At 31.8% G+C, this 18,210-nt stretch overlaps 2 protein-coding genes across 5 annotated transcripts in view; one reads left to right on the forward strand and one right to left on the reverse strand.

The window, feature by feature from the left end:
* Nucleotides 1-2,206: 2,206 nt before the first annotated feature.
* The window catches only part of LOC130899142 (uncharacterized), a 154,307-nt gene continuing 138,303 nt past the window's right edge, over nucleotides 2,207-18,210 (reverse strand). For all 4 annotated transcript variants that reach the window (XM_057808935.1, XM_057808937.1, XM_057808936.1 and 1 more), the window contains 12 exons: nucleotides 15,239-15,431; nucleotides 12,164-12,422; nucleotides 11,897-12,079; nucleotides 11,513-11,809; nucleotides 10,339-10,431; nucleotides 10,034-10,258; nucleotides 9,629-9,977; nucleotides 6,364-6,710; nucleotides 6,054-6,264; nucleotides 5,235-6,000; nucleotides 4,793-5,040; nucleotides 2,207-3,885 (listed from right to left, as the gene is read on the reverse strand). In XM_057808935.1, coding sequence (XP_057664918.1) covers nucleotides 3,224-3,885; nucleotides 4,793-5,040; nucleotides 5,235-6,000; nucleotides 6,054-6,264; nucleotides 6,364-6,710; nucleotides 9,629-9,977; nucleotides 10,034-10,258; nucleotides 10,339-10,431; nucleotides 11,513-11,809; nucleotides 11,897-12,079; nucleotides 12,164-12,422; nucleotides 15,239-15,431 — 3,833 coding nt within the window. In that variant the 3' untranslated portion in view covers nucleotides 2,207-3,223. The remainder of the gene's footprint in view (nucleotides 3,886-4,792; nucleotides 5,041-5,234; nucleotides 6,001-6,053; nucleotides 6,265-6,363; nucleotides 6,711-9,628; nucleotides 9,978-10,033; nucleotides 10,259-10,338; nucleotides 10,432-11,512; nucleotides 11,810-11,896; nucleotides 12,080-12,163; nucleotides 12,423-15,238; nucleotides 15,432-18,210) is intronic.
* On the forward strand, nucleotides 6,719-9,180 carry LOC130899144 (protein FAM200A-like). The gene is made up of 2 exons (XM_057808940.1): nucleotides 6,719-7,340; nucleotides 7,402-9,180. The coding sequence occupies exon 2, from the start codon at nucleotides 7,508-7,510 to the stop codon at nucleotides 8,261-8,263; it is 756 nt and encodes a 251-aa protein (XP_057664923.1). The 5' UTR covers nucleotides 6,719-7,340; nucleotides 7,402-7,507; the 3' UTR covers nucleotides 8,264-9,180.

Here is an 18,210-nt window from a genome sequence, read left to right on the forward strand (position 1 = left end):
TTTTAATGAAAAAATAAATTAGTGTGAAAATAACAGACGCCATCTTCCTTTCAGTTTTGTAAATAATTGAGAAAAAAAAATAGGGGTGACATACGGAATAGCAGAAATAAATATTAAAATAAGCTCAGTATGAGCTTCTTTACACAGATGGCGTCGCAATTTACTAATTTGTGTCCAGAGTAAATACTTTTGATTTCAAAATAAAGTTGTGCCTTTCCATTTTGCAAAACCCATTCGTGAGTATTTCGTTACTCGGTTAAATAGATACGTAAATGGAAATTACCACAGAAATTTCCATATCTCAATCTTTTGGGCTTTTTTTATTTGGAGAACTTCAAATGCAAAATTTTTAAAAATATACCGGCAAAAGTTAAGGATGTGAAAGCAGCTAAACAAACTTTGGTATTCAAAAAGCATAATACAAATAACTGCCCTAGTCTTCAGATCGTGCACCTTCTAAACATTATTTTTCTTAAATAATTTCATTTACCATCATACAGTTTAAAACAAGTAAAAAATTCTTCGCAATCGTGCTCGGCGCAAGAGACTGTAGCGCATTTTTACCTTTAGGTTAGGTTAGGTAAAATAAAACAAGAGAAATTTCAATAAGTTCATTTATTATCATCATAGAAAAAAACATTTTCATTAAACACAATTACAAAAAATAAAAAAACTCCAATGATGACTAAGAAAATAACTGAACTTTAATATCCCATATACCAGCTAACTTTCAATATTGCTAAATTTTGTTAAATAATTTCAGTTTTCATCGTATTTTTCTAATGATAACGCTTTGCAGTAACATTGAAAAGATGAAATAAGCAACCACTACAGAAAGTTGAAATTGTCCAAGGAAATCTTGAATATTTCAAAACCCTATTGTAAAATAAGAAAACGCCAAGTATCACCAATCAATAGTTTGAAGTATGCTTAATCTCCTAAACAAAACATATGATCATTAAATTTTAAACACCCTATATCTCAGACTCTAGGCCCCGTAAGGCTTCTTATTCCTATACCAAAATGAATCATTTATTGAGATCTCTCTGTGGTAAAGCGTTGTCGGTCGAATATAGAAACACCCTGTATATGACAGATGTAAAACTTCTTTCCCTTTTAATAAATAAACGTGAAGGGTATTGTTTTTGAGGCTATGTTACTATTTGATGCTTACAAGTGATTCAATACATTCAATAATTTGTAAATAGTGTAAAATCGCAATAAACTTATTTTAAAACCGTTTTATGGGAATCTGGAGAAAAATTGTATTAAAAATGAACATTCTTTCAAATGGAAGGAAAAGAATAAAAAGTTTGAAATGATAATTCAAAATTAAGCTGAAAGTTACGAGATTTAATCGAAAAAAATAATTTATGTTATTTCTTTCGATAGTTTTTACGATTAAGAATAAATATTGGGTTCAATAAACACAATGAATATATATTCAATATTTTTCATATTCATAAACAATGTTTTTTATACAATATTCAATAAATTTATTTGAAGTTCTAGTTTTGAACAAAAAAAAGAGAAACATAAAGAAGCGCTACACAATCCAGTAAAACTTATGAACGTGTACTTACAGATCCCAATAATTTAGAATCAGGACTGGGGTTACACAGTAACAGGTTACAGTTAAATATTTGATATTTATTAACTTATTACTAATTAGGGAATAAACTATAAAGAAAAAAAAATAATAAAAACCTTTAGAACTACTAATTGAAAAGAAGTTACGAAATACTTTGATTCGAGATGATGAAAATTTATTTTATTTGGCTTTTTAAATATATGCAATTGGTAAACGCTTGAATCGAAGAATCACAAAAGTAGAGCAAGTCTAATAATTGGTGAATCAATATGATTGCCACCAGAGGGTTAACTTATTGAGTCAGTTTAACTGTTTTATTAAAAATTTGTGTCTATGATAATAAAAAATATTACGAAATAGAATAGTCTCATGGTAATTTGATTGATCTTAGTTTTTAAACAAAGAATTTCTCTACTATAATCACTGGACTACGTGGGTCTTGTATTTATATTTGGACGTACTATATATTTATTTTCGCCCAATTTTTATCAAGCTTATTTCAACTTCACTATTAATGAACTGGATAATGTCCAGCTATTATTGAATTAAAATTTGAATAAAAATCAAATATTGGATTTTATCATTTATTTTAATATATGCTCTGATATAACACAGTGAACAATAATAAATTTATTATAGTTAAACATGCAACTATTTTGAAAAAATAACAGGGACAGGTATTTAATATAAAATATACAATTGTGTATACGTTTTTTACAAATCCTTATAAAAATATTGCCAAAATCAACATACAAAAAAAATGTCTGGTATAATTTAAAAAAATATAAACTTTTATTTCTTCGTGATGTTATCATAGTTTTGATTTATTTTCAAATATAATGTTTATTCTAATATTCTGTTAATTTTCAACAATTCTTGGAATAGTGGAATTCTTTCTGAAAATATTCAGTTGTTTTAAAAGTGAATTTTAAAAATTTTGTATCCAATTGTAATACAATAATAGAAATGTTAAAAAGTTGTGATTCATTTCAAAACTTCAATATTAAATTAATCAATTAAGTCTATTCAGACTATTTTTTTTAATGTTGATTGGTTAATATTATCATGAATTTTCTGGACATTTTTTATTTAAAGTGATGAGAAAATATTGAAAAATAATAAATTAACTTTAATAAAAAGAAAAACGCCCTTTGACAACAAAATAAATTAAAATATAAAACTTGAAAAAATTCCTATCTTGTATTATAATTTTTTTAGGCCATAAAAATATTGACATTTATAATATGTTATCTAAAGTACACATTTATTCTGGTGGAGAAAAATTTACCACATCATAATAGTATTTTGTATACACTGGGTAAGTCATATATTATTACTTGATAGAATCTACAAGTTATTATTATTATTCATTGAAGCTACAAATAAAATGCAATAACTTTACATACAATGGACTTTAAAAATACCGAAATATAAAAATAAATATTATTATCGTCTTTCTAACAAAAAGGAAGTTATTATTTCCCTATTCTTAATTCAATAATTTTCAATAGTTTATTCGAGTGATAAATTCATTCTATAAAATGTGACTTACTTTGTACCCAAACTGAATGATCAAGTAAAATTTTCTAATTCAAACCAAACAATAAAACTGTTTCTTTTGTCCTAAGCTGATCACAATTTCAACTCCCATATAACGATATGAGCATCATTACAATTGGCATCTTTGCCGACTATGACGGATTTCACTTTATCAGCGGAACAACACGGCTGCCTGTAATTGATGTAACCCCTACCGCCCATTAATGTTATTACAGTCCGTCTGCCATTATCAAAATTATTGTTTTTATTTTTACTCAATGTCCTAGTTGTATTGTTCATTTGTTTAACACTAGCAGCCTCTTTTTCTAAAATAATTTCTTTTTCTACCACATTCTCACAAACGCCGTTCAGTTGTCTAGATGCATTCGAATTATTTCGTGATACACTACGCGCTAAATTATTCAACCTCACTGCCATGCTTTCCTCAGATCCCGAAGAAGTACACAGACTAGAAGATCGAGAATCCACCGACCAATTTGACAAATCTAGCGATCTCGGTCTGGAGACTTTCATTTTCAATCTTCGATCTAATGTGCTTACTTTGTTAGGTATAGCTAGTTCAGGATCGCTGCGACGGAGTGATTCGTATACCGGATCAGTAAGGATGTTGTCTTCGCGTTCGTAATCTTTAACATACATCAGTTCACTGTAGAGACCGTAGACGTTGTTAGTATCGCCGGAACTTTGTGAGGATGTACTCAAGGATGAAAATATCGATCCTCCATTACCCAAACCTGGACAAATTAAAAACATCGACAATTATTTTTTTATTTAAATCAATATACTGAATGTATTATGTGGTATTAAAAACGTCATTTCTCTTAATATCCTAATAATTTACTGGTTAAGCAAAAATCCTGCATCCCTTTTAGTATAACTCTTTTGAGAGTTTAACCAAGCAAAAAACCGGAAATATATGTCAATGATATTTTATTTATTCTGCAAAGAAAAACTATACATTGACACGCTTAAGCTCTTAACTATAGAAAAAAGAATAAATAAGAAATATTCCAATAGTCTCACTGAATACACTGTTTACACCGCCACTACACCAATACTTAAATTACACTGTCTGACGCGTTTCGATAACCAAGCTCTCGTCTTCAGATACTGAAGGTAAACTGAACTTGTTTATCGAAACGTGCGTCAAACAGTGTAATTGTGAGTGGTGGCGTAAACAGTGTTTTCAGTATGAATATCACCAACGGTTCCAAAAATTCCAACTTAATTCTGATAGTCTAATTGGCTATAATAAACTTTAAAACGTGGTAAAACATATAATCATAAATCTGTTTGTTTTTTATTGTATATCTAATATCTTGTTATCAATATTCTTTCAGTTTCTCAAATTACATTAGCTAATTTCTTGGAGTGATATCTTAGAAAATATTTTGATCAGTTTTTTTGTTTTTTTTTTTAAGTTACTGTCGATTCTGTAATATATTCAATGCCACTGTCTCAAATGGTTAATATTTACTGAGATACCGTGCCAATCATCACTTCAAATATATTCTACTTTTCTTTTAATGTATCCAAAATAATAAGAATTACCATAAATCAGTTTTTTTGAATGCGCTTAATAGTTAGACTAATGAATTGAGGGTATTATTTAGAAAGGTCATCCTCAAGTAGAAAACATACCTCTAGGTAAAGTTTTAGATATTCTTGCTAAATCGTTTTCTTTGCTTCTTCTTTTTCTCAATACAACAGGACTGCTAGCTAAGTATTTCAATTTTGACGATACGCTCTGCATCGAACTATCTGACAACTGTTTTTCCATTTTAGGCCGATTTGGACTCTCATCAAATTTATCAGTAAAACTGCTACTCATACTTTCAGGCTCGGGTTTAGTTTCTTCTTTATTTATAACAGTTTTCATAGTCGAGTTGCTGAAAATTTGGATAAAATTTATTATAGGTACAAAATAAATAGAAAAATCTGAAAAAGTTAAAACTATTAGATTCCTCGATTTAGTTTAAAATGAAAACAAGGGCGTATAACTCCCTAACTACATAATATGCAGTAGAATCTGTTTCATTACAAACTGATAATCATTAAAAAAATACTTTAAATTTAAACTCACTTGTAATTCTTTGGTTGGAGAGCTAACAAGAAAGATATAGGTCCGAAATGAGCGTGATAAGATATGTTAACTCTTCCACTTATAATCGGTACTCCTTCCAATCTCGGCAACGGTATTGTTAGAGCTCTACCTACATTCGTTCCTACCCATAATAACCCTTTGCACGCTAAAAGGGCAGTAACAAATACAACAGATCTATTGTTATTCAATGAATCTCGCGGACCAAGAGAACCGTTTATTCTCATCACAATTGAAGCTATGTTGATGTCTTGTAGATGTTTAAACGTTTCAGTATGATATAAACAAATAGTACTAGAATTTTTCTGAGCTATCCATAATCCGATGCCACTGTGTGCCATTAAATTGACATTTCCGAAATGTTCGTGTTGAATAGTAAAATTCTTTTGTACTTCGCCAGTAATACCATTTAGTACCCAAACTTTCTTTCCGCATGCAGCATAAAGAGATAGATTTATAGGTAATAAACAGGAGACCGGATCAGTTCCTAAATTCAATAATTGTGGTTCTTGGATGAGCCAAGCACCATCTATGGGATTTTTTCTATATATACATATCGTTCCATTGGCTAATGCCACAAAAACGTTATCACAGTGGTATTTAATATGCATTATGACGTCGGATACAATCGTATTGGTTATTTCTTCTTGTTTTTCGGGTTCATCGGCGGCATAGAGATGTAATTTGTGTCTGTCTGTTCCCACCCATACGGTATCAGTGGCTAGATTAGGACAAGGAGGCGAAGAACCTAAAAAAACGTTTTGTATAACTAAAATTTACAATTTTTCTAGAATATGTTACCTTTCACAAATTCCATGGCAGTTATCTGAGTTTCGACCAAAGAAAATGTAGTTAAGTCTTTTAAAACACCCGCTTGTTGATGATGTTGTGCTAATACAGAAATATGACTACTAGCGCCGTCTGTTGTACATACCCATAAGTAGTTTTGGTTCCTATGTCTTCTCTTGGTTGTTTTTGGTAAAGTTACAGTATAGTAACAACCACAGCGTACCTAAAACGGAAATACCAACAAAATAAGTTGATTTAAAACGTTGGAAACAAAAAATTAAATCGTATATTGATTCCAAAATTCCGTCACAAAAATAATTACCTCGGTTTGATGCTGTGAGGTATAAACACTCTGCGACTTCACAAACAGCGGCATCTTTGTAGAAGGCCTCTGTTCTTGCTCAGGTACTTCCCAAGCTGGCGAATTATTAGGATCCAAAGCTAATTGGGCCAATCTTAATTCTGTTATCCAGTCTTTCTTGATATTAGGATTATCGGTTTGAAACGTAAAAATTTCTTCTTTGCCTTTGGTTTTCACTACTAATTGCAAACAACAAGAATCCATCCACGCCATTTCTTCATCTTTTTGTTGGATGGAACTTTGGATTTGATGTAGAATCTTTCTTGCGTTATCCAAATTAATGTCTTTGTAGTTGCCTTTCAGTTGACCTAAGAGAAAAAAACTATAGTTAAAATTATTACACACTATAATTCGACTCCCTCCTCGATAATTTTGTAACTATAGTCTATTTCAGAAAGGTGTAATAAAATGGGGAATTCCGTCCAGTTTCGGTGTCGGCTATAGGTGTAGGTTAGGGGTTCTTAAACTATGGGGTCGTGACCCCAAATGGGGTCTCGTAGCAAAATTCTGCGGTCGCGAGAGATTTTAATGTCAAATATTTACATATACTATTTTATAACATCACTAGAGTTAGCGGAATATAGTGGACTTGCAGCGACTAGACAAGTGCATTTGTTGAAGGTTCTGAGCTATCTCCACCGACAGCAGTAAACGATCGATGATCGCTATTATTATACTGTGGCTATACATTGTTAGTGCGTTTGTCGGTATCATATATGTTGAATAAACCACGAGCCGCTGACTTCCCACTCTGACCGCCACCTCTAAATATCACACACAATCAAAGGGGGAAATGCGCGCGCGTACACACGTGCAATCTGCAGCTAAACAATGATTCAATAACACTGACTGTAATGTGAATTAGCGGAGTGTTGACGCTCTTCAAGTGTGGTCAATTGTCAGTGTTCCGCCGTAACAAGATTTTTTTTATTTATTCGGTAATTAATAAGTCAATTATTATGTGCAATATGTTATTTTTATATATTTATTGTATTTTAGGATCAAAATAATTTTTGTCCATGGATAAATGGCTGAACTTAAATAAGAATGGTAATGACGCAGATGATAATGCAGGCAGGACAAAGTATTGGAAAACAGGCATCTAATGCGCGAAAAAGAAAATATGATGAGTCTTTCCTTCAATTTCGATTTACATTTCAAAATTGTAAGGGTAATGAACAGCTTCTTTGTTTGTTTGTTTGAAAAATTCCTTTGTCGAACAACACTCTCGAATAGAATTTCTGATATTAACAAGGATCAATTAGTACAACTTATTACAAGAATTAAAGAAAGCCCAAAATTTTCAATTCAGTTGGACGAAATAACTGATATTACTAAATTGGCTCAGTTGTTAGTATATGTCAGGTACGTTTATAAAGAATGCGTGGAGGAAGAATTGTTGTTTTATCGTCCTATGGAAGACCATACTTCAGGGAAAGACATATGTTGTAAAGTTGACGAATTTTTAAAAGCAGAAGGTTTAGAATGGAAAAATTGCTGTGGAATATGCACAGATGGTGTAAGAGGGATGAAGGGCAAAAATATTGGTTTTAAATCATTTTTTCAAGCTGTTCATTATGATCATATAACTTTTACTCACTGCCTTATTCGCCGAGAGGCTCTTGCAGCAAAAAAATTAGCACCAGAATTGAACGATATGCTTCAGGATGCTGTTAAGATCATAAATTTTATTAAAAGCCGTGCCCTTAACAGCCGCTTATTTCCAAATCTCTGTAAGGATACGAATTCCAACTACACAACTTTGTTATTACATGCAGCAGTAAGATGGTTGTCAAGAGATCAAAGTTTAAGAAGATTATTATTATTCAAGGACGAGATCGAAATATTTTTAACCGAATGAAAATGTGAACTTGCTGCTTTTTTTCAAAATGACTTATGGTTATCCAAGCTGTGTTATTTGTTAGATATTTTTGCGAAGTTAAACGATCTCAACTTGTCTCTTCAAGGAAAAAATTGCGATATATTTACTTCAAATGATAAAATTGAAAGTTTTATTAAAAAGATCAACATTTGGAAAAGTAGAGTCGAAAAAAATTCGTGCGAAATATTTTCCAGTGTCGACAATTTTATAATCGAGAAAATTCATTGTAAAACTTTTATTGCAAAAATTATTGTAAATCACTTAAAACCGCTAGAAATACAGTTCCATACATATTTTATATTAAATATTTTTTTCCAAAAAATAGTTTGGATTCAAAAGCCGTTTTGGATTGGCTTAAGTGAGATTGATCACCTGCTACTTAGAGCTCAAGAGGAATTTGCTGAGCTTTCGAGTGACTCAAACTCAAAACTACAATTTCATAAGCTATTGACTGAATTCTGGATCGGAACTAGAACTGAATTTCCCACAATTGCTAATATGGCTTTAAATGTACTTAGGCCATTTAACACCACATATTTATGTGAAGTTACTTTCTCAGTTTCAAACATTCCACCAAGATCTGATTTGTTATGCAATGAAAAACAGGCACATCCATCTCATTAAATTTTTTACTTATATTTTAATTTAATACTTACCACGCAACTACTTGAATATATTCGAGCGAATTAAGATGGTCAGAATCCACTCTTATTTTTGAAACTATAATAAATACAATTTTATAATTTTTTGTGCAATTTTTAAATTTAGATTTTTGTATGTTTCAAAACGAATTCTAAAACTATATATTTTCATATGTATATGTATATTGTTACCTAATAAATAAATCATCAAAAAATATTAATTTTTCTTTTATTCTATTTATATGGGGTCGTGAATGACAAAAGTTTAAGAAGCCCTGGTGTAGATTAATTATAACGTCAAGAGGAGATGATAGTTTCTCAGATGACGAATTTAATTTCTCTATAATGTTCAATCAAAAATAAATGTACCTAATAATATGTACTTAATGCCTAATTTTTATTCTGTTAAAATAAAATTCTTTCCTTTTTACGAGTATTCTACCGGCACGCCTTTGGCACACTTGATAAAAAGAAAGAATTTTACAATGAAATCAATGACAAACCATGAAAGGGGCTTAAATATTCGTTGAGTCCCTTTGCATACCTAATGTGGTTTTATTACTCTATACCTTTCTGAAATAAACTATAAAAATGGGAAAGCTTAGAATTACTTCAATTACTTATCTTTTTCCACAGCAGGAGTATTAAATAGAAAAATACATGTACTAAGCTATGTAAAATTCTAAATAAAAGAAAAGCTTACTTGTCAGATCACTTATTCTACTAATAACTTCATAATCGTGCATTAAATTGCTCATCTCAGCGCACAAATTATTTGCATCTTGTGGAGGAGTACCTTCAAACGATCCGTTCGATTTGACACTACCTCCTTTCGATTGTTGCGATGTTAATAGTCTACTAAGGGTCGGCGAGGCGCTGGTATCTTGAATTTCAATATCAGATACGGGATAGGTCCATTTCAGACTCAGTCTTTCGTTGTTGCTGAAATCGTCAGCTGATTTGGAAGCTACCGCTACGCATACAACCAAATCGTTAAGTAGAAGAAGTCTTCTGCTTTTGGCTTTTGTTATCATACCATTTTGACTATATTCCTATGAAGAAAAAGCTACATTGTTCCCCATTTTCATATTTTCCAACATCTACTCACCAATTGCGTAACGTTATCTTCTCTCAAAAGGTAGCGATTACTGTCCGATAGTGGTCTCACTGAGAATTTTCCGCTGATGTTTCGTAACATTTCTTTGAAAGCTTGGTACTGCTCTGCCTCTCTTTTTCGTTCGTTAAGCATCTCTGCTAATGATTCGAGTTGAGTTAAAGCCAATTGTAGAGACATTCTGTCGTGGTGACCATGAGGTGTATATTTTAATAGATCCTAAAATGGAATGATAAAGGTTATTGAAAAATTTAATCAAAGTCACGATTATCTATCGATCGCTAATCCTGTTTACATACCTGTAAAAATAAAATAAATTGCGGGAATCTTTGAACGGGTTTCACCATCAAACCAAAAAATGATAACCGATCAGGGGAGCTAATCTGTTTCACCTACGAATAAACGAATTTTTTATTATACACAGTCCAAAATTAATCATCACTGTATGAAAAACAAATAAAATGTTATAGAATCAAGTATTCAAATAATAAATAGGCGAAAATATGAAGTAAAAAAATAAACCGATCAACGTTCATATTCTGGGAGGTATAAAAAAAATATATTTTTTACAAAAATAAAAAAAATGTGTCAACAAATATCAACATTTTTTCACTGCTTCAACGCCAATATACAGTAATGAAGTTCAAACCTCCAATTCAATTGATTATAGTTTCGGCTGTTTGAAATTTTTGAGGTTAGGTACCATTGTTATTTTTAACTGTCACTGAAAGCGTATGTCTAAAAAATGCCTCGGAAGCGTAAATCTACATTATCTAAAAATTTGTCACGGCAAAAGTTGCACGAAATCAAGAATCTTCGGTACATGCAGAGCTGGGAAGACAGCAACAGCAAGCAAGGCGACAAAGTGATTTCAGAGCTGTTGAACAACTCTTCAGATCCAACAATCACAGGCAAGGAGAATTGTTCGAGCAGAAATTTCATGTGTGAGGAGTGGTCCGTATTTGATGATACTGGATTTCAATATGATCCTACAATGGAATATCACAATCATCCTCTAATTGTTATTGGCTCAATGAATAAAAAATGTCAATAATAATGAAATTGCTCGAGAGCTACATTATGATTTCATAGGACTACAACATCAAGTGACAGAATTAGTACCTCAATTACTTCCAGAGTTTTCCATCAAGTTTTACGTAGAATACATCAGATGCACCAGAAGGAACAGGAAAAACGTTTTTGCTCAACTTATTACTAATCTCCGTCAGAAAAGACCAGAAAATAGCAGTTGCTGTAGCTTAAAATATATTTTAACATTTATTATTGTATTTCAATAAAGCATGTTTTGAAACTTCATTGTATGTAGTAACCAAGCAATAAAATAAAGTTATTATATTGATATGTTTCTATTATAATGATTTCTGATATTTTTTTAATGGATTAGATGGGAACTAAGCCGCTGGTAACAGCTGGTATTAAAATAAAAACAATGATACAATAAATATTATGTACCTTTAAAAAATCAGCAAGTGCTGATTTTCTCTTAGCTTCCATTTTTGCCAGATCCATGGCAACAGAAAAATTATTGATGAATCCGCTATAGATGTCTAAAACGATGGCCTTAGAAAAAGAAGCAATGAACACGTCGCCGATTTTTTCGTCTCTATCCCAATTTCTGACATATTCTGCTATAGCTATTCGAAAAAGAGTATGGCACTGTAAAATTTCCGGGAGCCTATGGAACAAAGTATGTATTTTTGAATTACTTAAAACCGGTGGATTACTTTCTTCTAAAGGCTTTTTATAATCCTAAAACAATAAAAATGGGTGCATTATAATTTATTATTGGTAAAAGTTGAAATGCAATTGAAATAATAACTAATTTTTCATACTCACATTTACTAGCCTTTGTAAAGTAGCTATATAAGAATTTTCACTATGTACAATGGCTGATACTATCATCCTCCTTTTTAACTGTAAGGGGGTTAAATTAGGAGGTGGTTGTGGTAAACTAGGAGGCAATTGTCGTCTTTGGGAAGAATTACAGCTGGCGAAATGAAATCCGGTTTCTTCTTCAACCTAAAATTTATTTACCACAATAATTGAATTGAAAATATTTCGATGATGTTACAAATTTTTTATTTCAAAATAAATTTCTCTTACTTCGGGCAATTGGGGCATTTTGTTCGAATTTGGCGTGGTTCTTTGGACGTCTGCATTTTCAAAGTCGTATTGATGATTATTTCCTCTTCTTATTGAAAACCATCTTGATAATCTACCGTGATTTTGAGGGGAAGTGTCGACAGATAAAGCACTGTCGAGAGACAATCTATTATTTGAACCTATGCCTCCACTTCCCCTCCATTTATCACACAATGTTCGTGCTTTATTTAACGTGTTGCGGAGTTGACCGTTGGTACTTCTAAAAAGAAACAGTATTTTCGATTATATTTATACTTATACTTGATTTATTAAGATAGATTCACATGAATTATGAACAAAAATATTTCAAGTCGTTTGGAGGTTAACTTTCTGAGGAGTTAAGTTAAACATTTTAAAGCTCCATTTAAAAAATCCTTTCTCAGCATTGCTACATGGAATTCTGGCATACCACATATTAATGCATTAACTTTCAAGCAGTCACCAATTAAAATTAATTTACTAAAATTATATCCCAATCGATATAAACCGACTTACTAAAACTCTATGGGATCATTGGCATAGTAGATAACCTGAAAATAGGATATTTCAAATTGAAAAAAAAAGCGTTTAACTATGTGACATCCGCAGGGTTACTGTAATAAAAGACACATATTTTAGTGTCTAATAGCTCTTTATTCAAGTTACTTTCGATTTATTTAAGGATCCTGTAGTTAAGGAACATTCGATATTATTTTTTTTTCTATTACACACTTTTAAAAATGTTATTCTCAGCAATTCCTCTCCTCCTACATTTCATTCTTTTTTATATTTATTAACATTTTCAATTTGATTTCTATTCCCTTAATGTCCATGTAGTAACGCTTATGATAACATTTAAATAATTGGCTCACTTCCAAACCTTTTGATTAAATTTATGTTCGGTTTTTCTTCAGTACACCAAGCGATTCTCAATGAGTTTAATGAATACAGCGAACCAGATGTCGGTAATATTTTTTAAAATGCATTTTTCATTATTTGTTATGGTATTAAATGTAAATTATTGTCTAATGGTGTGTGGTACACTTTTTTTGGTATATAACCAAATAAAAAAATAGTGCCCTGTACTAAAATATTAAATTTTATTCGTTCTATTTATCCTCAAATATTGCCATTCATTATACACTGGCGAGCAAAAAATTGAGGATACTCCAGAAATTGCGAATAATTTTAGCGTCAATATTGATAAGGATTAGTAGGCGTTAAAGCGATTTTTTTCCGAAAAGCTGTCATTCGATGTATTAGAGTACGACTTTCACATTTCCCTTGCCTGTTTTCCAGTTTACTGTTGATTCTTTATGTAAAACCTAACGATCGCAAAGTGTAGTGATTCAACAGGCCCGTAATGTCCCATAGATGCGATTGTCTTAGCAAGAATTGATGCGCTGTTCAAGATGGTCGGGGGCAACTTGAAACTGCAAGAATTGTTGGTGCTAGTCTTAGTGGTGTGTAAAGGGTGTGTACCAGCGCTTTCTGGAGACTGGCCTGATCATTAGAAGACCAATGTCTGGGCGAAAATGAGTTACTACTCAATGAAATGACCGTTTTTTAGTGTCCATAAGTTTGCGGAATAGGACAGCTACTGCAGTTTCACTGCGAAATCAGTTGGAAGGACCGTTAGAAGAAGATTTCATGCTGCCGGACAGTAGTGCAGAAGAATGGCTACAGGTCCCCCGTTGCAACGCCAGCATCATTCTACATGATTGACATTTGCTAAAGATGACGTTCGTTGGAATGATGATGACCGGAGCTGGGTATTTTTCTCAGATGAGTCGCTATTTTGCTTCACTGGGTCAGATGGACGTCGACGAGTGTGAAGAAGATCTGAGGAAAGATATGCTGAAGTTTGCATTGACGAGCGTCTTCCATTTGGCGGTGATTGAGTTATGGTTTGGGCGGAAATCATTACACAAGTTCGTACAGAGTTTGTCTTCATAGAAAATGGCTCCCTAACCTCTCACAGGTACATTACGGAGGTACTAGAAGACCATGGTATGCCTTTCGTGGTTACCATGGGGTGACACATACAGCCAGAATTGTCAGGGAGTATCTGGATGAGGTAGAAATTAGGCGGTTTGACTGGCCAGCCTTCAGCCCAAACATGAATCCCATAGAACATGTTTGGGACGACTGAATCGCAGACACACACCAACACCAAGAAATGCCCATGAGTTGAGAACATTGGGATAACATAGACCAGAATGTGATCCGTAACTTAATTCAAAATATACCGCGCCGACTTCCAACACTCATCAACGCAAGAGGAGGGAATTCACTTTATTAGTGTCAAGTTTTTTTATTTTGTTCGTTCCATATCTTCCCTTATAACAAAATGTTGAATTTCGCCTAAAATGTCTGAACAAAATCTCTGAGACTAAGTTGTATTATTTCGATCTCCGAATCAGTATTTAGGGTGTCTTAAAAATAATTAATAATGGTTAAGGACTAGACATCGAAAGCCAAAACTAAGGGTCGGTAGATTGGTAGATATTAATCCTATACTCAAATTCTCATCAAAAGTGTTCCTTGAATATTAAAAGGGACTTAAAATTCATCAGCTACGACCTTTTCGTCTTCCTTTGAATTGTTGTCCTTTTCGCCAAGGATAATTTTAAGTTGTTACATTTCATTTACTTATTCAAAACACGTCCTACTCGAGCACAAATATAAATCTTCTCGAAATAAAAAATGAAATTAATTTCAAAGAATATCCGATAATATGAACGAGGTGTGATCAGAAAGTTCAATGAATTATTTTATTAAAAACAAAGTAAAATGTCAGAAAAGTAACTTTTTTTCAGTTAGGGGAATGAAGACAGGCATGAAGCGGCTTATAAGCTCCGTTTATAAAAAAAAAGCCGTCGATCTATTTTTCAGGGCTCTTTCTTCGCTAATATCTCCAACTGTTACTTACCTATTTGAATAAACTAGTTTGTACTTTATGCACATTTTCATCTATGTTCGAAGTCGAAGGACGTGTCTATTTTCCTGATACACTGATAAATGTTTCTATTAGATTATCGTAATATTAGTACTGACCTATTACTGGAGGCGACGCTTCGATCACTTTCTTCGTCCGAAGACAGTTCTGGATCGGACCCCGAACACCAACTCTCCTCAGAACTTCTCTGAGAACCTGTGTGTTGCAGGGTGCGGGTGTGTGCGAGAGGTGGCGCCACTCTGTGTTCACATGTTGGCTCCTCCCAAGTTCCAGATCGGATACGTGGTTCATCTTTAACGAAAAAATGGAAATACATACTTATACAAGTTATATATAATATAAAAAAAGCATAAATAGATTCCTAAATATTCACTTGCCATAAAATATAGATAGTAATTACACCATACATTATATCTGTCTGCCATTCTAAATGACCCAATTTTAAAACCATTATTAGGGCAAGTGGCTGACATTCCTGAACGGTCGAATAATTGACTAACGTTCAATATCAAAATATCATCATTGTAAAGTTCAGAAAAAGATTTATTTATATGAATAAATAAATAAACTGAAATATGAATATTTAAATTTTAGATTTCTATTTATATGAATATTTTCTTGATATGTTCGGAAGATATTTTTACACAATGAGAAAATACACCAATGGATTGAATATTTAATATTTCAATAGATACAATATATATCTGTATATCGATAATAAATGTTCATTTTTTCCTAATAAGTTCACCACATGATTCCAATTACTGTGCTATAACAGACCATAAATCTCATATTTTCCTTTCTATTTCCTTATTAACCACGTAACATAGCCATAAATGTTTGTAGTACCCATTGTAGTATGTTCTATCTCACGTTTTCTCTTACAAAAAAATGAGTCCATTATTCAAAATAAAAATTTAATGATTGTTCCAACTTTCAAACACATAAAAATAGAAATGTAATGATATTATACAACTGCCGATTTAGATGCCAAAAAATACAATACAAAGTAATTTCCAATACAAGGTGTTTCCAAATTCATGCAACATAATTCAGAAGTTGATTTATCGTATAAAATTAAAATGTGTACTAAACAAAATTTCCTCAACTCAAGGGTTGCTAATTTCAGCCCCGTATAATGTAACAGGAATATTGAAGAAATGGGAAACGCCCTGTATATCCTCCTATTCATCAAAGCTTTAGTATAAACTTCCGAATAACGCCAAGAGGAGTTGGAAGGTAAAAATAATAGGGAATGGTCACAATCTAATAACGACTAAGAAAATATCGGGATCGAATGCATGCGCGGAAAACGTTAAAAATTCAAAAAAGACCTATTAATGTCACGAAAAAAGAAAGGAAAATAGAAATACGATAGTAAACGTACAGGAACTAACCTAACCAGTTGCAACTGGATCGTTTCCAATTTCTTAATTTTTGTTACCTTTTTAGAATACGCAAGTACTGTTTTGTAGTTTCTTTCTACCCAATTTCGGGGCTTGCCTTCACTTATGTGGTAGAGTACCGTTTGATCCCTCGAGTCTTAGAATTCCTTTTAATTTTAACTCAAAAAACCAAACCATAAAACATGTTTTGTACTTGCGATGTTTTATTTAACTCTAATTCAATAAATAAGCAAAATGGCGGGTATTTCTGCTCTTAGTTACTTGAGCACGAAACGACCGCGATTTTCGACCTTGCGAGATCGCGGGAATTTAAAAATATTTCCATTTCAAATGTAAAATTTCATTGGCGTATTTTCGGAGGTTCAGCCAAATTTGATTTTCAATATAGACGTAATTTGTAATATTTCTATCATACATTAATAATAATTAAGAATAGCAACCGTCCATTTTAAGTATAAAATCATGTTTAATATAAAGTTTATCCATTTTAGAAATACTACGAATATGTTGATATTTGTCTTAGTTTGTACCTATAGTGAATCATAATCGTGGCTCACGAAGTTCTCTTTGAAAGTACATTCACAACCTAAGAATGCCAAGTATGCCGCTTTGCATTGTTTGGTTATAATAAATACAGACGAATAATCGTACAGTGTTACTCTCATTATTATTAGTGAGATACGGTATTTGTTTTAATATTGCTTTTCAACGAAGAAATAAACGTAAATTTCTCACTTAGTTAATATATACGATATTACTATGATGGGTTCCAAAAAACTTGTACAAAATTATGTAGGACATAAATGAATATTTGTAGTGGGCTATTGTAGAATTTAACATTTATTTATGATTTATCATAGGTTTTTTCATTCTATATTTGTCCGAAAACAAATGTATCAAATTATATCCACTTAATAAAAACGCTTTCACAATTTAGTAGGAATTTTCGATAGTATTTAAGTAGGTATATATTTTTTTCACATTTCGCGTTCTTAGTCTCCTTTTAATAGATCTCTCAAAGTTTTTTTTATTATGGTTATAAAAATAAAATTAAGAATGTTATTTAAAACATATAAATTCCATTAAGGTGGGAGAATCGTAGTATACGTTTTAAAATTAGTTAGAATGAGCAAAGTACGTCATGAAAAATGTATTAAAAATAAGGCGTAAATAAATTAGTATGGATTGAAACATTATCTGATCTCTGATCTCTCTTGAGAAAATTTGTGAATAATTTTCAACTAACAAAACTTCATTCAAAATTCTGCGTATTTTATCTAATAGAAAAGTAATATTTAAGAAAATTATATAAATTTTTATCTCTGCGTTACACATTTAATTTTTCCAAACGACATGACCATTTTACTTTTTGTATATCTAATATTTTTAAACGTCTAAAGCTTGATTAAGTTTGAAACGACCCACGCGGAAATTAAAAACCAAATCTAAATTCGCCATTAGTCTAATGTCTACATATGTTATATTTGTTAATGTTTTAGAGGTTATATCAAGGGCATCTTTTAACGTTCTATATACGAAGACCTTTTCCTTTACTATGTTGAAAATTTCTGTTTGATAATTCAGCTGTAATACGGAAAGAGCATTAAAAAATTAAAGTTTATTGATCCTGATAAGAAATACCATTTTTACTCAAGAATTAAAAC

Source organism: Diorhabda carinulata, chromosome 10 (assembly GCF_026250575.1).
Source record: "Diorhabda carinulata isolate Delta chromosome 10, icDioCari1.1, whole genome shotgun sequence".
NCBI classification, from domain to species: Eukaryota; Metazoa; Arthropoda; class Insecta; order Coleoptera; family Chrysomelidae; genus Diorhabda; species Diorhabda carinulata.